The sequence below is a fragment of the Xyrauchen texanus genome, chromosome 1 (genome assembly GCF_025860055.1).
Source record: "Xyrauchen texanus isolate HMW12.3.18 chromosome 1, RBS_HiC_50CHRs, whole genome shotgun sequence".
Classification (NCBI taxonomy): Eukaryota; Metazoa; Chordata; class Actinopteri; order Cypriniformes; family Catostomidae; genus Xyrauchen; species Xyrauchen texanus.
The window spans coordinates 28,121,473-28,144,543 of NC_068276.1; the positions used below are offsets into that span (position 1 = coordinate 28,121,473).

At 44.3% G+C, this 23,071-nt stretch overlaps 1 protein-coding gene across 1 annotated transcript in view; it reads left to right on the plus strand.

Moving 5' to 3' along the window:
• Positions 1 to 23,071, plus strand: part of LOC127646933 (protein ENTREP2-like) — a 205,060-nt gene that overhangs the window by 86,778 nt on the left and 95,211 nt on the right. The window contains exon 2 of the mRNA XM_052130920.1: positions 12,506 to 12,562. Within this exon, the coding sequence (XP_051986880.1) occupies positions 12,506 to 12,562 (57 nt within the window). The remainder of the gene's footprint in view (positions 1 to 12,505; positions 12,563 to 23,071) is intronic.

Consider the following 23,071-nt stretch of genomic DNA (forward strand, 5'->3'; position numbering starts at 1 on the left):
GCCGTTCTCACGGCAATCTGCTTTCAGATTACGACAGCCCGGTACACGGACGGCGATCCGCCTTCCGCCTGCCCACGACTGTCCCCGGCCGGCCGGTTCAGGCGAGTCCAGAGGACGCCAGCATCAGACCTCCTCCTCAGTCACGAACCCGCCCCTGCGGGTCGCGGAGCAAGGTAAGTGCTTTGAGTCTATTCTCAACACCTCAGCCTCAGGCAGCGACGAAGCTGCCCGGCGCTGCATTACTTATTCCGCCCGCTCGCGAGGCCCGCCCGGTACGTCCAAAATACTCGTCCCTTTGGTGCCCCTAAGCGCCAGAGCTGGGAAGCGTGGCTTTAGCTTCCCAATGCATCACGCTGGCTGCACCGGACCATTCGACTTCGGTTCACGCAATTCAGTTTGCCCGGCTCCCGGCCCCCTTCAGGGGCGTCCACTTTTCCGCAGTACACGGCCAGCATGCCAGTTCCTGCGCACGGAAATCACGACCCTCTTAGCCAAGGGTGCGGTAGAGCCTATCCCTCCAACCGAAATGAGGAAGGGTTTCTACAGCCCTTACTTCATTGTACCCAAGAAAGGCGGCAGCTTACGACCAATCCTGGACCTGCGAGTTTTCAATCGGGCCTTGTTAAAACTCCCGTCCAAAATGCTCACGCAGAGAAATATTCTGGCTGGCGTTCAGCATCTAGATTGGTAGACCTGAAGGACGCGTACTTCCACGTCTCAATTCTGCCACGACACCGACCCTTCTTACGGTTCGCGTTCGACAGCCAGGCGTTTCAGTACAAAGTCCTCCCCTTTGCCCTGTCTCTGTCCCCTCGTGCCTTCACGAAGTTCGCAGAGGCGGCCCTTGCCCCGCTACGAGTAGCCGGCATCCGCATTCTCAACTACCTCGATGACTGGCTCATCCTAGCACACTCTCGAGAGTTACTATGCACACACAGAGACCAGGTGCTCCAGCACCTCAGCCGCTTGGGGCTTCAGGTCAACTGGGATAAGAGCAAGCTCACTCCGGTTCAGAGCGTCTCTTTTCTTGGGCTGGAGTTAGACTCAGTCTCAATGGCAGCACATCTCACAAGCGAGCGTGCTCAGTCGGTGCTGGATTGCCTCGCTTCCTTCAAGCCAGGCACAGTGGTCCCTCTAAAACTTTTCCAGAGGCTCCTGGGGCATATGGCGTTTATGCATATGAGACCACTCCAGCACTGGCTCCATACTCGAGTCCCGAGACAAGCATGGCACCACGGCACGCATCGGGTAAGTATCACCCCCGCCTGCCTCAAAACACTCCAACCCTGGACAGACCTCTGCTTTTTACGGGCAGGAGTGCCCCTGCAGCAGGTGTCCCGATGCGTTCTGGTCACAACCGACGCCTCCCGGTCTGGGTGGGGTGCCGTGTGCAGCGGGCACGCAGCAGCGGGCCGTTGGAAAGGGGCCCCGCTGCGTTGGCACATCAACTGCCTGGAGTTGCTGACCATCCTTCTTTCTCTCAGGAAGTTCCTCCCGTTAGTTCGGGACAAACACGTCCTCGTGAGATCGGACAGCACCACGGTGGTGGCGTACATAAATCGCCAAGGCGGCGTACGCTCCCGCCACATGTCACAACTCACCCGCCGTCTCCTCCTATGGAGCCAGCAGTGACTCACATCCCGGCAAGCTCAGCGTCGTAGCGGACGCGCTATCACGACAACGCCTGCCCGGCGGGAGTGGAGGCTTCACCCCAGTCGGTCCAGCTGATTTGGGAACAGTTTGGCAAGGCCCAGGTAGACCTGTTAGCCTCCCAGGAAACCTCCCACTGCCTGCTCTGGTGCGCCCTAACAGAGGCTCCCCTCGGGACAGGCAGCTGGCACACAGCTGGCCCTTGGGGCTGCGCAAGTACGCATTTCCCCAGTGAGCCTTCTTGCACTGGTGCTGTGCAAGGTCAGGGAGGACGAGGAGCAAGTCACGCTAGTGGCCCCTACTGGCCCACTTTCGGACTTGGTTCTCGGAACTCAGGCTTCTCATGACAGCTCCTCCCTGGCGAATTCCCTGAGAAAGGACCTCCTCTCTCAGGGATGGGGCACGCTCTGGCACCCGCGCCCAGACCTCTGGAACCTCCACGTCTGGTCCCTGGATGGGATCGCGGAAGAGCTAGCCGGCTTACGGCGACCGTTGTGAATACAATCAACCAAGCCAGAGCCCCTCTACCAGGCACCTTTACGCCCTAAAGTGGCGCTTGTTAGCAGATTGGTGTTCTTCCGAACTGAAGACCACGCAGAGATCTGCGATCAAGTGAGTGCACCTGTTCCTACAGGAGAGGCTGGACAGGAGGCTGTCCCGTCCACCCTCAAGGTGTATGTTGCCGCCATTGCAGCCCACCACGATCCTGTAGGCGGCAAGTCTTTGGGTAAGCACGACCTGATCCTCAGGTTCCTGAGAGCGCCTGGAGGTTGAATCCCTCCCGGCCAGGCCTAGTTCCCTCCTGGGATCTCTCGGTAGTCTTGGCAGGACTCCAGAGACCCCCTTCGAGCAGCTTGAATCAATTGGACTCAGGGCCCTCTCTCTTAAGACGGCCCTGCTGATCGTGCTTCGCCTCTATCAAGAGGGTCGGGGACCTGCAAGCGTTCTCTGTCAGCGACACTTGCCTGGAGTTAGGTCCGGCAGATACGTCTGTGATCCTAAGACCGCTGACCGGGCTATGTGCCCAAGGTTCCTACCACACCATTCGAGATCAGGTAGTGAACCTGCAAAGCTGCCCTGGGAGAAGGCAGACCCAGCCCTTTCGTTGCTATGTCCAGTGCGCGCCTTGCGCATTTACCTGGACCACACACAGAGCACCAGACCCTCTGAGCAGCTCTTTGTCTGCTTTGGGGGATGGCAGAAAGGGAGTGCCATCTCCAAACAGAGGCTCGCCCACTGGGTTGTTGACGCCATCACACTGGCTTATCACACCCAGGCCGTGCCCCTACCCTTGCGGGTCCGAGCTCACTCAACAAGGGGTGTTGCCTCCTCGTGGACACTGGCCAAGGGCACCTCCCTAGCAGACATCTGTAGAGCCGCGGGTTGGGCAACACCTCCGCGAGGTTTTACAACCTCCGCGTTGAGTCGGTTGCGTCTGCGTGTTTTGTCAGGTCCGAGCCCGTGAGAACTTCGGTAACTGCGTAGACTGACCGGCCGGGTTTATCGCTTGCGCCCAGCACCCTTTTCCTGAAGTCAAGGTTAAGTAGTGCGCCTTTTTTCCCAGGGCACCCCACTCCGAGTCGGGACCCTGGTCGATTCCTCCGCAGCCCTCCAATCTCAGGGTAACTAGAAGGATCCCGATGTTCGTATGGGGCATTGGGGAAGGGTACGTGCAGCCAGGTACAGACGATGCGCGGCACTGGATGAATCCCTGCCCGCCTCTGCATCGGCAGTTCACGTACACGATTCAACACATGGCAAGATTGGAATGGGTCCCCTAGTGTCGCTTCTCCGACACAACGTGGAGAGAGCGACAGAAGGGGAACGTTTGGTTACGTATGTAACCTCCGTTCCCCGAGGGAGGGAACGACACGTTGTGTCTTTCCTCCGCCATGTTGCTGAACTGAGCCACTGTTGTGGCCGGACCATTTCCGGCTCCTAAGAAAAATCCTGACTAAACTTCTGTATTTGCCCCGCTTAAATACCCGTATGCGGGGGCGGGGTATGCAAATACTGACTGCCAACTCTCATTGGCCCTTTTCAATAGGTCAGAGGTGAATATCGGCGCTCAAGAGAGACCCATAGTGTCGCTTCTCCGACACAAAGTGTCGTTCCCTCCCTCGGGGAACGGAGGTTACATACGTAACCAAACATTTCTAATGAATCTCCTATAAATATTGGAGAAGCGTAGAAAGCGCTGTACTTGCTTCACTGAAGTTGGACAGGGCCAATCCAAGACTGCCCGAATCTTGCCAGGATCCATCTGGAGACTGCCCTTGGACACACAGAAGCCAAGGAATGAGACTGACGGAACATGAAATTCACACTTCTCCAGCTTCAGTTTATGCTTCAGCAACTGCGCTAGGACCTGCCGGACATGCTGAACGTGTTCTTGGTAGTTGTGGGAGAATATGAGTATGTCATCCAGATAAACAAACATAAATCTATTCAGTATCTCTCTGAGAGCATAATTAATAAAGGCCTGGAAGACGGCTGGGGCATTTACCAGGACGAATGGCATTACCTGGTATTCGTAGTGGCCCGTCGGGGTGTCGAACACTGTCTTCCACTCGTCTCCCTCATGGATTCTAACTAGGTGGTATGGATTACGAAGGTCTAGTTTGGTAAAGATGGTGGCACCCTCCAGGATCTCAAAAGCTGTGGTCATGAGGGGGAGAGGGTACCAATTGTTGATGGTAATACGGTTTAGACCTCGGTAGTCTATGCAGGGTTGGAGGCTGCCATCCTTCTTTTCAACAAAGACAAAACTGGCTCCTGCAGGTGAGGTGGAAGGACTGATGAATCCACTGTCCAGATATTCTTTGAGGTATTTATCCATGGCTAATCTTTCAGGACCAGAGAGAGAGTAGAGCCTTCCACGAGGTGGGCAGGAAATAGGAAGCAGTTCAGTAGAGCAATCATAAGACCTATGAATGGGCAGTGAGGCCGGGGGTACTCGGGATAACTCGGGAAGATTTGTTAGAGACTTGGGTTTTGCCAGCTCCATCTTGAGAGGAGCCATGACGTCCATGGACAGGGTCTCGGGAACAGAGGTACAACTCCACCTGGAGATTTCTTGCGAAGGTTCTGGGAATGATCTTTGCAGATTAGGGGTACAACAGAAGGCGATGTCTGAGACATGGCAGTTGTTTCCCTAGGTTCTAACAACCCCCTCGGGACCAGTCAATGTGTGGGTTGTGAGCGGTCAGCCATGGGAAGCCAAGAATTAGAGGAGGCTTAGGAGAGTGAATCAAAAGGAACTGTATCTGTTCCTGGTGTTGCCCCACCCTTAGCTAGAGAGGTGGGGTACATTGACTAACCTGTCTGGAACCTAGATGACTGCCATCAACTGCCGTAATGTTAAGGGGTTTCTGAAGGGTCGCAGGCTGAATAGAAAGTCTCTTTGCCAACTCAAAGTCCATAAAACTCCCTGCGGCCCCAGAATCTACAAAGGCACAAACTTGATGATGATGAATGCCATTGGAAAGGGTGGCATGGATGGTCAAACCAGAGGTCGTCGAGCAGGGGATGGTTCCTATTCTCACCCTGGCTCCCCTCCTCCTGGACGAGATTTGGCTTTTCCCGACAACTCAGGACATGCAAAGCGAAAGTGACCTGGCTTGCCACAATAGAGACAGCATCTGTCCCTCATCAGTTGGTTGCGTTCTGCTTGGGATATCCTGGTTCTACCCAGCTGCATGGGTTCCTCAGGGTCTCTAGGGGATGAAGGCAGTTTAATAGGGCTGGCGGACTCCAGCAATCTGATCTCCAGCTGTCGCTCCTATTGCCGTTCTCTGAGGCGATGGTCTACCCGGATGGCCACGTCAATGAGGGATTCAAGATCAGGTGCAAGGTCTCGGAACGCCAACTCGTCCTTGAGCTCAGGAGACAAGGCATGGTGAAAGGTAGCTCTCAGGGCTTGTTGATCCCATCCACTCTCCGTGGCAAGGGTGCGAAACTCGATAGCAAACTCTGCTGCACTCCGGGTACCTTGAGAGAGATGAAGCGAGCGATGATCCACATCTCCCCTACTAGCTGGATGGAGGAAAACTCTATTCATCTCAGAAATGAAGTCTTGACTGTTGGCTGTGAGTGGAGATTTCTGGTCCCATAAGGCTAAGGCCCAGTCCAATGCCTTGCCTGTGAGAAGGGTAATGATGTAGGCCACTTTACTACTTTCAGCGGGAAAGCTGCTGGGCTGGAGCTGGAAGGCCAGGTACACTGGGTAATAAAACCTCTACATCTCTCAGGACTGCCATCAAATCTTTCAGGGGCTGGCAGTCTGGGCTCTGACTGTAAAGAAAGTATAGGTCTTGGTGAAAGATCGGGAGATGGGTCTCAGGATGAGGCGGCTTGAGACTGGTGACTCAGAAGGTGAAGGATCTCTGACAGAGCCTGGTTGTGCCTCTGAATGGTTGCAGCTTGATCTGAAAGGGCTGAAAGAATCCGTTCTATGTTTGATGAAGACCCTTCCATGGGTCTTCATCAAACATAGAAGCATCCATGGTTCAGTGGATGCTGTAATAAGGCTGCTGTAGGCGGGGATCAAACCCAGGTCTGCAGTGCTCAAGTGTTAGGTGTTTTACCACTGAGCTAAGTACAAATAAGCAAGGAAAGCTGAGCTTCCACAAAACAGGGAAACAAAAATAGACTCAAGGGTCAAAAGGGTATAATAAGGAAAACACTTAGCTAGAGAACTGGTCACTGGAGGCACAGGGTACATAGGCTCAAGACTGAACACAAAGGCAGTGAACAAACAGACTTATAAAGGCCTAGACACAGGTGAAGGGAATGAGGGTCAACGAGCAGAGAGTTGAACAGGGTTAGGGGCGTTGGTGCAATCTGCAGGAGTGGAGAGAACAGAGCTCAAGGTATAAGTGCCATCTGCAGGCCTGGAAGGAGCATGGCATGGGAGGCTAAAGGAAAGCACCCCCTGCTGGTCTGGAGGGGAACAGCAACCCAAAGAGGAGATCCTTTACAATACTAACAGTTCAACTTGACTGGCTGCTACATGCAATTGTTCATTGCTGCAGCATGCATATTTAAATTCACTGTCATTATTTTTAGTGCAAGCACAGCTCCTTTATATCTAAATTATGCACATTATCAATTGTGCTTAATTCCCAAAACTCTGTGCTGTTAGCCCTGCACAATTAATGTTGTGCTATTATAGGCTGCTGAAAGCAATTTTATTAAACGAGATGTTTGTGTACACTTTCCATTGATTATGGCCACAGTAATTGAGTAAAAAATTATCAAATGATGAAAAAGTGTGTTATAGCCTGGCATTATGGCTGTAGTAGTTGAGTATATAATGATCAAATGATGGAAAAGAGCATTGCTAGATTGTTATCACACAGAACCAAGGGAAATTGCATCAATAAAATGACATTCAGTGAAAATGTTGGTCTATTTTTGCGCTGTCATCTGAATCTCATTATTCATTTGAACGTGTAATAAAATAATTTGTGTAATAAAATAATTCAGACCACTCATACAAACTGTTAACATTGCATCCAGTGGGCATAATTCTTTCTTAGTGAACCTTCAATTTCCATATCTGTACCTCCCAGTAAATCAGTCAGCATACCAAATCATGTTGTAGCTCATAAGAATCGCATTTTAGTCTTTTAAAAAGACTGTGTGTTTGATATTTTTGTATTAAATATTGATCAGAGTTTTATGTTCTTCTTCACTTTTCCCTTATGTTTATGATTGCTAATCCCACAGCTGTGTGTGATTGCACACAATAAACACAGTAATCCTATAATCTTCAAATTGATTGATTCCCCAATCTCTCTTCCTTTTGCCACCAAACAAATATCAGTGACTTAGAACAAGTCAGCATGCACATAAATCAGCATTCATATCCTTTAACATACTGTATGAAATACTAAGCATTTAAATGACTTCTGTATCATTATTCATAACTTGATTTGCATTCTAAACTGCTGACAACATCAGCTTTATTGCTAATGTTTTATTCTAGTTGTAATGCTCTGCACCTTCTCTCAAACTGTTTTGTGTGAGGCAGCGTTGTGATTTCAACGCAGCAGCGTAACATGGGAAAGAGTGTGAAGAAGGGAGAGAGCCCTGCAGGACATGATGGGTTAAAGCAGATTTGTCAGACTCATTGTAGGTCAAGGGCCAGATTGGACTAATCGTGACTGTATGAGGGCCGAACAGTTAATGCATGTATATAGAGCTGTTGGAAATAAAATTTCAGCGATGCATCACGATTCATACTCAATTCTGAATCGATTCTGAGTTCAGTTTAAATCACAGCACAGCAGTGGTGCACGCCAAAGACAGATGTGGAAACAAAGATGTGAGTTATGTGTTTACACTAAAGTCAAGTGCACAAACACGACTGTTTGCAGACCAGCTGTATCAAACACATGACCATTTGTGCCCGAATGAAACTACAATCTTATTTCACAAACCCAACGAGAGTGTTTATTCATGATAAGAAGCCAATAAACAACATGAAAGACGAGCTTGCACCCATAATTGCACTGATTTGCACACAACGGTGGAAAACACAGAAGAAAATAATGACAAGGCAGCGGTTCGGGAGATGTTGGTGATGTTTTCATTTAATTATTTTTTCTCTCCATGAACATGAACAATAATCATAAGCTTCAAAGTAAAATAAAAAGGATTAGGTATATTAGCAAATACTTGCGCAGGATGGGAACTATTTCTTCTTCCACTCATCTTAACTTGCATGCTGAGAGACACAAGCAGACAAGCGCTTGTGCTGTCACAAGGCTTGTTCAAACAAGAAGGATCAGTGCCTTGTAGAGGTAATGATAGAAAATCAGAGAAATGGCTTCTGGACAGTAGTGTAGTCCAGGGCACATACAGGCATACTCCGTATGCCCACCTATCTTTCTTAGGATTTCACGTATGCCCAAATGAAATAATTGACGATACGGATGGCTGCCAGAACAATGAGTAGTCTTTTGACCTGGAACTTTTTCAATCTACTAACGCGATGCTGCAGCACCATTGATTGAATTGTGTATACTGTATATCGTATATATATTTTTTAAAGTGTACAGAGATTCTATAAATGCACACGGAGCTGTGGGAGTGCAACTGATGGCACAGGCAAAACAGACAGTCCGACTAAGCTGATCCACCAATCAGAATGTTCATTTCATACGTGATTGAATATTTGCTAACCCATAATATTTTTTGTTTCAGTAAGGACATTTCCAGAATCTGATGCACAAGCATCCATGGAGTAACCATAATTTGCACTGTAAAATTATTTCCCTGCTAAACATATATATATATGCACTCACCTAAAGGATTATTAGGAACACCATACTAATACTGTGTTTGACCCCCTTTCGCCTTCAGAACTGCCTTAATTCTACGTGGCATTGATTCAACAAAGTGCTGAAAGCATTCTTTAGAAATGTTGGCCCATATTGATAGGATAGCATCTTGCAGTTGATGGAGATTTGTGGGATGCACATCCAGTGCACGAAGCTCCCGTTCCACCACATCCCAAAGATGCTCTATTGGGTTGAGATCTGGTGACTGTGGGGGCCATTTTAGTACAGTGAACTCATTGTCATGTTCAAGAAACCAATTTGAAATGATTCGAGCTTTGTGACATGGTGCATTATCCTGCTGGAAGTAGCCATCAGAGGATGGGTACATGGTGGCCATAAAGGGATGGACATGGTCAAAAACAATGCTCAGGTAGGCCGTGGCATTTAAACGATGCCCAATTGGCACTAAGGGGCCTAAAGTGTGCCAAGAAAACATCCCCCACACCATTACACCACCACCACCAGCCTGCACAGTGGTAACAAGGCATGATGGATCCATGTTCTCATTCTGTTTATGCCAAATTCTGACTCTACCATCTGAATGTCTCAACAGAAATCGAGACTCATCAGACCAGGCAACATTTTTCCAGTCTTCAACTGTCCAATTTTGGTGAGCTCTTGCAAATTGTAGCCTCTTTTTCCTATTTGTAGTGGAGATGAGTGGTACCCGGTGGGGTCTTCTGCTGTTGTAGCCCATCCGCCTCAAGGTTGTGCGTGTTGTGGCTTCACAAATGCTTTGCTGCATACCTCGGTTGTAACGAGTGGTTATTTCAGGCAAAGTTGCTCTTCTATCAGCTTGAATCAGTCGGCCCATTCTCCTCTGACCTCTAGCATCAACAAGGCATTTTCGCCCACAGGACTGCCGCATACTGGATGTTTTTCCCTTTTCACACCATTCTTTGTAAACCCTAGAAATGGTTGTGCGTGAAAATCCCAGTAACTGAGCAGATTGTGAAATACTCAGACCGGCCCGTCTGTCACCAACAACCATGCCACGCTCAAAATTGCTTAAATCACCTTTCTTTCCCATTCTGACATTCAGTTTGGAGTTCAGGAGATTGTCTTGACCAGGACCACACCCCTAAATGCATTGAAGCAACTGCCATGTGATTGGTTGATTAGATAATTGCATTAATGAGAAATTGAACAGGTGTTCCTAATAATCCTTTAGGTGAGTGTATATATAAACATATATCTGTGGGAAAAACCTTCACCCTCCCCCTCTCTTTACACACTCTCACACATGTGGACACATACATATATGCATTATGCACACATTTACTTGAGAGCAAAAAACAAAGCTGTCATGCCAGCGCACACCTGCATCTCACTCAGTGAGGTTGAAAACCGTTATTAAGGTTTACAACAGAAATATGGTTGCTGCTGAGAAGTGCTTAAACTTACATCTTGGCGATTTTTAAGCAATGTTACTTCTGATGAGAGCTGCATCAAATTAAGGTAAACCCACATGGGATATCTCTCAGTTTCTGAGCTTCTCTTTTTTAAACCCTCAAAAACAAACTCACACACACAAATGCATTAACTTATTACCCCAGTAGGTGCTCCAGTAAAGCAACGCAAACCTCGCAAGCCTCTGTTGCTAGTTCAAAAGTGACGTTTTCAAACTAGCAACAAAGGCTTTATCTGTATCAGAGTAAGACGCTGAATCCGTGTCGGAAGAAAATAGTTCTCACAAGAGCGTTTTAGGGACAAAAACAAAAAATATCTTGAGATAAAACCCTGAATGATGTCTTAAGGTGTGGTAATCATGGTATAAATTGAATAATTGACTCCATCCTATTGAATTATTTAAAAATTATGCACAATATTGTCAATAATTCAACGGCCCATCGTCAATTATTCCTTACATATGTATATGTGTGTGTGTGTGTATATATATATATATATATATATATATATATATATATATATATATATATATATATAAATAATGTATATTTTTACATTTAAATTTAACTTTTGCAATTAAACTTTGTGAAAATACTGCATGTTAGCAACCACACAGCAATGCCCTGGTTAACCATCCACCCCTGCTAGTTTGTTATGCTCTTTTTATCTTTGCCTTTTACTGCTGTCAGTGGTGCCTTTATCTCGTGATATCAAATCATTTCAATTTGTATTTCTAAGTAGGAAGACAACTTCACTACACAGAAAAACACATAATAGTACACAAATAAAACCATAAATTTTGAACATTACTGCACTCATATTAGCTACAATGCTTAACAGTTTTTATGTGTATTATGAATTTGTTTATTAGTTAGTTATATTAAAGTATTAACAATTTTCATAGTAGCCTATTAAAAGGAGCATTAATGACACCTATTAATTTAAATACATATTTAACATAAAGTTACCATACCATGGTTCTTAGCAGTCTTCTTAACTCTACACCGTGCCAGCAAGAAACTTACCCTGATATACATTTTGCAAGTTTATGTGGGACTATAAATACAAGTAAATTTATTTCTTTCACTTTATACATATGTACTGTATATATATATATATATGTGTGTGTGTGTGTGTGTGTGTGTGTGTGTGTGTGTGTGTGTGTGTGTGTGTGTGTGTAAATTAATTTTAAAGATTTTTTTTATGGAGGGTCTTTCATAAATTCACAGTATGCCCACCTCTTCAGACACTACTACACCACTGCTTCTGGAGTAAATTCACGTTAAAATAACAAGATTTCTAAAGGTGATATTTCTTGTTTCTTATTAACATTATTATTATTATTATTATTTCTAATTACACACAATTATAAGTAATAAAAAAAATTGTTAACCATGGTTTTACTACAGTAATATTGTAGTAGTAACCATGGTTAATTTTGTGTTATCTATGTATAAATACCATGGTTAAACTATAGTTACTGTAGTAAAACCGTGGTTAATGTATATAAGGGTAAACAAACAGAAGTCTAATAATTTTGTGTTTAGGCTCACAAATGTAAAAAAAAAAAAATTATAATAATGACGATTATGACTAAAAATAATATTTAAAATGATCCATTTATCCCAAGAAATCACTAAAAAAGAAATGTAATAGAAGTATGGGTATTGGTATCTGTATCGACGATGTTGGACTTGAAATAAGTGGTATGACCCATCCCTAACCCCTGGGTTAAAGGGTGAGTGTGTATGTGAGAGAAAGAGAAAGACTGCCTCAGAGTAGAGTGCTGCTGGGTAATGAAGGGTGAAGGAGAAAAAGATAGAAGAACAGGGTCTGGGTGCTGCTAGAAAAGTGTAAACGCTCATTCTTTTTTACATCATGACCCTTCCTGCAGAATTCCCTCTGACACCCAGATGACCGTATCACTCCCTGCACATGAAATATTGATAATGTCACCTGTGAGAGAGTGCTCTTCCTCCTGTCTCTTGTAGTGCTGAGATGTTCTTTTCATTCAACAGCGTTGGTGTTGATCTGAGCCAGTGAGACTTGCAGCTTTGTTCTTTTGGCTTACAATAAAAACAATTTTCTTTTTGTTTCAGGTGCTTTTGTCCGGACTGATCGGAGTGGTGTCGTGGAAAAGGCCCCTTTCTTTGGTGGTAAGGCATAAACTACCCAATGTTCCCTCTAATCTTGTTATTGCTGAGCAAAAGCTATTTCAGTTGAGCAGGCAAATACATTTCTTATGTAAATAATTATATATATTCAATATGAATACAGATGATTCCAGTTGCATTGGAAAACTGTTTTTGACATACTAAATGGTAAGCAATTATGCATATTTGTGAAATTGGTCTGTGCTTACCGAAATTTGAATCACTTCTGCCAGTGGATGAAGCTGTATGTGTTGTTGAGGTGAAATTAAGTTGTATTTTTAGTTGTAAATTATGTAATACAGTCTTAAAGGAATGCATATTTTATTAATCATACTCCCTAACATAAACCCCAACCCTAAACCTAACCATCAGTGAGTAAAAATGTAATTTTAGAGAAAAAAGGCAACCTTCAAATCATGCTCACCATTATTAATGTTAACGCAATTACTTCCTGGTTTGCACGGGACAAGAACCTGTGCCTCAGAGTAAACGTGATTACTTCCTAGTTTTTATGGGACCACAACTTGCATTATATGTTGCACCACAGGGAAAGGCGAACATGTTTGCATTGATTCAAAAATGTCAGATGGGGTGTTTGTCAGTAATTAGGCAGTATGGGGTTGATTTCAGGATACATGAACATTTTGAAGCAGCATGAGATCATTTTGTAAACAAGGCAGAAACATAATAATTCATGCATGGCCTCTGTGGGCTTTAGTACGTTTTGCTACAAACATTAAATCTCTGTACTGTTCATGGATACAGTCCTTTCAATTACAAGATTTCTCACAGCTTCAGTTCCATATTGAAAAAAAAAATGTAACATGCAAATCCAGCTGAAGCCCTGTCCATTCATTTAGCTCTGATTCAAGAAATCTCTAGCTTTATTCCATATATTTTTAGTGAGCCTTCTGCACAGATTTAATTTTTCATCTACACAGAATAAACATTAGAAGTGCATGGCTGCACGCGCGCATATTGTTTGCAAGTGTGGTGTTTGCGTTTATGTGTTTTCAGATGTGTGTGAGCCATCAACTAATTCTGGTTTTAGATTCATAAACAACCAGTTCCATGTTCAGTTTGTGCTCTGAGTGCACAACAAAGTCTCCAAACAACACTTCCTCCTCACATACACATTTATTTGTATTCCTTACCTATTACCTGCTCATTCTAACCAAGGCGAAAAGACTTGAAGATTTCTCTCTTCCATTAATAATGTGCTATTACCAATATGTGACATGCACATGTATGTTTCATTTTCTAATTTGCCCTCTGCCCTGTCTGAATTTAACTGCAGATTTGCAGTTCGGGAGGAGCTGTAGGGCTTTTGAATGCCTGTCGTGTAGTGCTCTGTAGACAGTGTGTGTCTGAGCACACACAGATCCAGCCTGGAAGTCAGAGCTACAATGGGCAGCCTGATCTCACATAAAATTCGGCAAGTGTGTGCCGATTTTTCTTTAGCCGAAATCGGTATATGTTGACCAAATTTTTAAATACTGCCTCCAGAGGCTAAAGTGGTGAGTATGTCAGAGCAAATAAACAAATGTGACATCCATTTATTTCCAGGGGAGGATGCCAGATGCCAGTTGTAAAAATAACTGTTTTCAGCTGAACAGGGTGTAAAACAGTGAATGGAGTTGTCAATTTTATTTTATTTAATCTACCCCTAACCAAAACCCAAATTTAACCATAACCATTAGTGAAGACCAGTGGGGATTTCTTTAAGACTGCAAGGGAAGCTCAGCTTCCCCTATAATGTCAAAAAAATAATGGTCAAATATGTACTATTGTGTAAACAATTTATTGATTAAAAATGCGTTAGAACACGTTCATCTCGAAGACGAGTTCGTTCAGAATCAGCTACATGACATATAGCAGGTCGGCTGACTCGATTTACTTCTCATACATTCCCGTAGCGTCAGTGCATTTCCCTGTTGAAGCCGAGCGTCCATTGACTTCAATGGGGCTGCTCTGAACAGTTTTTTTCAGTGCTCCAAAAATAGACGGTCATTGGCTAAATGCTGCGATTATGTCCCGCCCACGGACGCTCAGCGTCTCTGGGGGTGAATGAGGAGTGGGCTGGCCCGGACTCCGGGCTTCCGCATGATGATTGGAGGATCTGTCAAAAGACTGCATCTCCTTTTGATTGACAGTGAATCTGTACTATAAGAAGTCACTGAAGCTATTTTACGCTCAGTCCCATCGCGGATTTCTTAAGTGTAGTCGAAAGACAAACTGCTGCAACCTATTTCTTTATATTTGTTTGGCGAAATTGCTAGTCAATTTGCATAATACATTTCACACAATTATACACCACATTCCTTGTTTCAGTTTTACCAAGTTTAATATATTTTGTTTTAGAGCGTTCGTTCGTTCATTCATTCATTCATACAGTAGGCTAGGCTAGCGTCGTACGGGTGAAACTGCGCACGATGGCAGACGGTGCTAATATTGTCGACCTGATTTTGGCGAAGCCATTTGAAAGTCTTTCTTACGAGGAAAAAATTTGAATTAAACAGCAGGGCAGATCAACACCTAAGATTGATTTAGTGCAAAAAATAGGGAAAAATAACAGGTCTTTTCAGCTCTCCTGGTATGACAAAGTTAGCTGGCTGACTGGAAGTGCTGTGACAAATAAAATGTACTCCTGGCCATGCCTCTTGATGAAACCATCTCACGGATGTGTTGTTTGGTCAAAAGTGGGGTTTGGAGATCTGTCTAACTTTGACAGGGCATATAAAAGACATGAAAAGAGCAATGAACATGTGAGTGCATGTGCAAGATTAAGTTGCATGGGCAGGATCAGGGTTGAGCATGCAATCAATGAAGGTGCTCGCATTCAAGTGACTAAACATAATGAAACAGTCAAACAAAACAGGGCCTTCCTAAACCTCCTTATTGATGTAACATCCTTGCTTGGCCGACAGGAGCTGTCATTTAGGGGACATGATGAGAGTAGTGAATCATCCAACAAGGGCCAAGTAACACAATGGGCCAAGGTCGTTTAAGCAGCCTAGCTCTGCTGGCCATTGAGAAGACACTGGTCAAGTCACTGGAAAAGACGCCTAGTTGGTACGACAGAGTCACAGTGCATTTTCTCGAAAAGGAACGTAGGGCAGAATTTACTTTTAAATAAGTTTATAATGTAGGCCGAAAATGAGCTTCCCCTCTTTGAAAGACCAGCAGCCGCCACTGGTAAAGACAGAATGCAATGTTAAGGATAAAAATGCAACCTCCTTATTATGCTCGTGATTGTTTATACAGACGTGATTACTTCCTCATTTGAATAGGGATTGAACTGTGGTCTCCTTTACAACTGACGCAACGCTCTAACAGTCGTGCCACAAGGGAAAATAATTGTTGTTGAGCCATTCCAAATATGTCCGATGGGAGATAGAACATGTCAGTCAGTTGGCATACTGTTGTCCATCCTAGGATACCGGAACTTTCGGAAACAGCATGCCGACTTCCCGCGTGATCATGTTGCTGCGGGATGTAAAGTGTATGCATTGGGTTTTGCTCTGTTCAGCCAGCCATTCAGCTCATGCATAATTGGAGCTAGGATTGGGCACATTGGCTGAATTTTTCATGCCTCTTGTTTGCTGGGATCGGCCAGCATTAAGAGAGGATGTACAAGTTTACAGACTGCAAAATGGGTGGGATGCTGTTAAGTCTATACCCTGATACAAAAGCAGAACTAAGACAAATGCATACACGCATGGACAGATGCTCTCAGTGGTTCTCTCCATGCAACCACACTTCTGTACAATAATGAGCCTTTGCACAGCAGTTTTTCAGTAAATCACCAATACAGCTAGCAATGCTCTATAAAAGACTAAACATGCATCTGTGCTCTGTGTCACTGAACTGTTTACAAGGGGTTGGAGGAACTTACTGACTCTGCTCCAATGTGTTGCATTATTATTTTAAATCTTTTGGGGTTTGGCAAAAAGGCAGAAGCAAAAAATATATACACATTAGTGATTTTCTATTAGAATGGAGCATTTTTGTATGTTACTGTGACAGTTCACTAGTTTTCTTGTGAAGGAGGAAGCGAGGGCCAGGTAAATTGTCCAATGATAGACATAATTGTTTCACTTAGCAGTGTAACAAAAACATTTGCTTTCCAGCATAACATAAATGATGGCACACATGATCACTGTTGCGTGCGTCTCTCTCTCCCCTCCGGCGGTTTGGACTACCCTTTTATCCCTCTCCAGCTCTCACTGCAACACAAAACAGCTTTTATAGGTGATTTCCCACAGGTATCAGTCCTTACCACTCTTCCTCTCCCAGCCTCACCCTCCACAGATGTCGCTCGGCGACACTCACATAACCACAGTTACCTTTTCCCAATTACATTTACATTTACATTTATAGTTATGCATTTGGCAGACGCTTTTATCCAAAGTGACTTACAGAGCACTTATTACAGGAACAGTCCCCCGGAGCAACCTGGAGTTAAGTGCCTTGCTCAAGGGCCCAACAGTGGCATCTTGGTTGTGCTGGGGATTGAACCCCCAACCTTCTGGTCAGTAACCCTGAGCCTCAACCACTGAGCCACCACTGCCCCACCACTGCCCCCCGCCCCAAAACCCCCACCCACCCCCCCCACTGCCCCCAATTGTGACACAGTACACCATAATGTGTGACCACATGCCCCACTATTAGAAAAATTGTCACAAAAGGTCAGTGTCTGCTTTAATACAGATTAACTGTAGCTTTTTTCCTGGGCAAGAATGGTAATAATTTCAATAGATTGTTTTGTAGCCAACACTTTAAGGTATGTGGCTATGAAAACTAGCTGTTAATGTGCCTAAATACTTTCCACACATATGAAAGTTTAAAGCTTCCGATGATGCCTTGCAGGACAGTAAATGTAGAAGTGATATGAGCGACAGGTCCTGTAAAAGGGTTCAATACTGTTTGACATCCAGAGGAATCTCTCCAAGCTGTAGCCTATTACAGCAATATGAGCAATGAATTGTACAGGCCTGACAAGTGTGCCATCAGCAGTGTTTGCTCTTGACTTCAGGGACTGTCATTGAATCTGCCCCTGTAGACTCAGGGGTTCACTCATCAGCCAGTGAATTCCACAGTCTTTCCTCAGGCTCATGAGGGCAAGTGTTTCCACTCACACAGGCAAGCAATGATGATTGAGTTATCAATAGGGCTCTGTCCATTCTGTCTCCTAACATGGGAAAGCATGGCACAGTTGAATGCTGTCAAGGTAGAGAAAGATTGATGATGCTTTCCTCTTACATAGTAGGCTGAGGGGGTGGGGGGAATCAATCAGTCCAAGATGGTTAGGGAGGTGAGGAAATAAGCAGGTGAGAAAATTGGAAATGGAAGGAGGACACAGCATTCGCATGAATTATGGTTTATTTATCATTTGTGGGCTTTTTGCTCTTTTCATTATAGCTTTTTATTGATAGTTATTAATTGGGTTACCGACGTAAAAGCATCACCGCACAATGACTGTGCATGGAAGGATAGCAGCCAATCAGAGATCTCTCACACCTAAAAGATACCCTTCGTTGAAATAATTGAACAAATGAAATTTATTGCAGTTCATGTTCAAGCATCTGGTGGTACTGGAGCATCATCTCTTGACTGCCGAAAGGGATGGCTGAATGGCTCCTGTGCCACCACCCGATGTCGCTGGATGAGGCCGTCCAGCTGGCTGAGGACCACATAGCAGCATATCAGGGGGCCGTAGAGCCCTCTTCTCTCTCTCTCTCTCTCTCTCTCTCTCTCTCTCTCTCTCTCTCTCTTTCTCTCTCTCCTTCTCCCTCCTCCCCCTCCTGTTTTCTCTGTCCTGTCCCTATTCCCCAGAAACTGGAAGTTGTTCCCACAAAATCTGTCCAGGGGACCTTTTAACCCGATGGTTCCCCCTATCTCTCTCCGCTCTCCTTCCCAGGTTGGTGAATCCGCTGGTGTGGGTGGGAAGTCTGGGCCAGTCTGCTGGAGCTGTGTACCTTAGTTGATTCAGGTTGTAATCAAACCTCCATTAATCAAAGCTTGGTTCAATCCGAGGCTTTGGATACAGGCCGGCAGGTAAAGGTAAGTTGTGTGCATGGGGATGTTCAAAATTACCCTTTAGTGATGGTCATTATTAAATTTCGGGGACAAAAGCATAGTGTCGAGGCTGCAGTTACTCCCCGCTTCTCCCATCCACTAATCTTGGGTATGAATTGGCTGGCATTTACTACTTTATTAAGGGGATTTGTGTGGATGTGTCCTGCAACAAAGCATATTGGTGTGTGGTGTGTGAGTTGCTGGCTGGGGAGGCAGTGCAAGGGATGTTTACTTCAGCTCAACCAGAGGACTCTCAGCAGGACGTAAGGGAGGAGGAAGTCTCTGCCTCCCCAGCCCTTACAGGATTCCTTGCAGTGGATTTCTCTCTGGAGCAGATGTGAGACGAGACCCTTAGACATGCCTTTGATCAAGTGAAAGTGATTGATGAATGCCTCCAGCCAGACATTGCATTTACATATCCGTATTTTTCAGTTATCAAGGATCCGTTGTATCGAGTGACGCAGGACACTCAATAAGGAGGATACAACCCAATTGTAAATACCGTTGAGCCGTTGGGAAATGTTATTCCAGATGGCTCATTATAATCTGATGGCGTGTCACTTAGGGTAGGAAAAGACACTGAACCATCTAATGGCCTGTATGCCGGTATTTGCGGGGATGTTCGCAGGTGGTGTGCGGCATGCCATGAATGTCAGCTGATGAATTTGCCACTCCAAGAGTGCCATTGCACACCCTTCCATTGGTCGAGGTTTCCTTCTGAAAAATTGCCATGGACCTCGTCGGGCCATTAGAATAGATGGCACGTGGGCATGGCTTTGTGTTGGTTTTGGTGAACTACGCAACGTGATATCCGGAAGCAGTTCCTCTGTGCAACATTTCAGCATGAAGTGTTGCTTAGGCACTCTTCAGAATAATCTCCAGAGTGGGGATTCTGAAAATAATCCTCACTGATCTGGGCAATATGTTTATATCACATACACTAAGCGAACTGTACAAATTATCGGGATTAAATTTATTCGGATCAGCATTTATTACCCCCAAACGGACAGCTTGGTCGATTGATTAATCAGACCCTAAAGAATATGATTCGTACATTTACATTTATGCATTTGGCAGACGCTTTTATCCAAAGCGACTTACAGTGCAATTATTACAGGGACAATCCCCCCGGAACAACCTGGAGTTAAGTGCCTTGCTCAAGGACACAATGGTGGTGGCCGTGGGGTTCGAACCAGCGACCTTCTGATTAACATCTCTGTGCTTTAGCCACTACGCTACCACCACTCTAAGTTCGTAAATTCATTCATGAAGATGCTCAAAATTGGGACAGTCGGCTCGAGCCTCTATTATTTGCATTATGAGAAGTCCCACAGGCCTTCACAGTGTTCTTACCATTTTAATTTTTCTATGGCCATTGAACCCGTGGCGTGCTCAATGTCCTATGGCAAAATTGGGAGGAAGGACCTTCTGAAATTCAATACATTCTTGACCTGAAATACTACACGCACTGGGGCAATTAAAACAGAAGAATTTGCTCCAGGCTCAAGAACGTCAAAGTCGGCTGTATAATAGGGGTACTCAACTATGAGAATTTACACTGGGAGATAAAGTCCTTTTACTGTTCCCCACATCAAGCTCTAACTTACTCACCAAGTGGCAAGGACACTTTGAGGTCACACGGCGAGTTAGGGAAATCGATTATGATGTGAAACTAATAGATAAATGCGGAGCACGTCAGATTTACCACCTCAACCTCCTAAAACCGTGGAGAGAGGTGGTCCCCGTGACGATTTGCAGGTTTTTACATCACTTTATGCAGAAGGATGAACTCATGAATATTAATTAGCATCCGCTGTCAATAATAGGTCATTTTCATAGACTGTCCTGTCACGTCAACTAGTTACTGTTATATTCAAAGCCAAACGTTCACCTAGGCTCTCACATATTTTGGTACTATTCATAAATATTTGTATGTAGTAATATATATATATATATATATATATAGCATTATCTTTTTATATTAATTAATACATTATTTGGATAATATAAAACGTCATTACATTTAACATCAAGATTTAGAATGAATAAAATAATTTTAAAATTAAAAATGTCAATAGTGTATTGATTGGCCTTTTCTCTGCATAAATAGAAGCTCTGTCTCCTGAAGTCCCAATAAGATGTGTGATATTCTTTTCCCTTAATTGACCCTTCGCTAAGCTCCACCCCCCTTGGTTATGGTTGCTCGCTCTGACAAGCTCTGCAGAACTCCCCATAGGAATGAATATGAGATTGCAGTGAATGACGCATATTTTTACATGGGCTGGTATGAAGATTAACATTACTACATTATTAAGGAACATTAATACATATTTATCTGAAGTTTTTGGTGAAAGAAATTTCAATTTGATTGAAAACTGTGGAGACTGTGAATCAGAATCAAGGCAAACGATTATTACAGTCACTTGAAAAGAGAAAAACTTAATATAATAGCGATTACACATCTAATAACATCAGCGTAAGTGAACAGAGCTGTTTATAACATAAGCAGAGTATGTTATGAATTAAACTGTGTCAGCCCTCATTCCTAAATTAACATATAACATCTGCAACAACACCTACATTTGCTCTAAGGTAAATTAAAAGCAATAGTTAGCGTGTTATGATATGTTATAAACAGCTCTTTTCATGTGTCATTAGATATATAATCACAATTAAATAAAGTTTTTCTTTTTTCAAGTGACTAAAGGTTTTTACGTTATCTTGTGGCTTTGAAACTGGACAAGGAGAGTGAAGATGTGCAGGCGATCTCTTTGCTTTCGTCAATCGGCAGAAATGCAGATTTACATTTCCTTCACTTTTGCTGTTGTCGAGGAGATAAATTACGATGTCATCGTAGTCATGACTAAATTAGATGAGCTCTTCATTCTAAAGCGGAATGTGATCCATGAATGTGCCTGCTTTTACAAAAGAAATCAGAAAGTGGGTGAATCGGTTGAGTCATATGTCAGGAGTTTGTATTAGCTCGCTGAATACTGTGAATTTGGTGCAGAATAGGAATAGAATAGTGATAGGAATACTGGATGGGGAAGTCTCTCAAAAGTTACAGCTCGAGTCTCAGTTGACTCTTGAAAAAACAATACAGATCGCTCATCTGTCTGAGCAAATCAAAGCGCAAAATGTGGATATGAGAACAGAGAAAGGTGTGGCTGAAGTCAGCTGCAAGCAGATGCACTACAAAAACAATTGGCAGAGTGGCACTAAACTTACGTAGTTTGGAACTAAAGGCAACGAGGGGAAACACGTAAGATGCACACGATGCAATGGGGCTCACAGGGAAGCGAAAGACTGCCCAGCATGAAACAAAAAATGCAGATGTCATAAAATATGACATTTCGAGGCTGTCTGCAAAATGAAAATGGTCAAAGAAGTTACAGTCTGTGAAAAGGATGATCAAGAGACTTTCTTCCTTGGATCAATTGTGCAGCAGACATTTACGGAAGATGCATGGCAAGTTGAGCTGCAGGTAAATGGGTCAGGTATTCAGTTTAAAATAGACACGGGGGGCAGACATTAATGTTATCTCAGAGTCTACGTAGAAAAGCATGTCACTACCGTTTCAGCTCACAATAACTGAAAAACAAGTTATTAGCCCGGGCGGAAAAGTGACTTATTCAGGCAAAAACAGTAAACAAGCTGAACTCTGATGTGTTTGAAAACATAGGACTTCTAAACTGTGCACCTGTGAAAATTTAGCTACAACCCGATGCTGTTCCCTTTTCACTCACAACTCTGCAACAAATGCCCTTCCCAATCTTGCCCAAGGTGGAAAAGAAAAAAAAACATTGACTGGTGAGAGTCAATGTGCCAGTTATCAAGAAAAATGGGAAAGTGTGTATATGCGTTGATTTGAAGCCACGCAATGTAGCAGTGTTGCGAGGATTCATCTTGTCTACATTGGAGGACATTGTACCTAAGTTTTTCCTCTCTCAGCGCATCTAGCGGATTCTGGCAAATACCTGTGCAAAACTGATGACTTTTATCACTACGGTGGGGAGATTCTGTTTCCGTCGTCTTCCCTTTGGCATCACGATTGCTCCTGAAATATTTAAGCGCAAGATGTCCAATCTCTTGCGTGATCATGAAGGCACAGTTGTGGTGATGGATGACATCCTTGTTTTTGGGCCTGATGAGGAAACCCATGACAACTACTTAAAGGTGGTATTGTAGACTATCAAAGTATCTGGATTAAAACTTAACAAAGAAATATGTCCTTTCAAAAAGCCTGAAATCTAGTACTTTGGACACATAGTGGGGAGAGAAGGAATCAAACCAAATGTTGGGCATGATAAACTATTTAGGTAAATTCTTGCCTGATCTGTCAACAGTACTCCAGCATGACACAACACTGCTGAGGAAAGAGACAAACTGGATGTGGGGTGAAGTGGAAGAACAGGCCTTCAGAAAAGTCAAGGA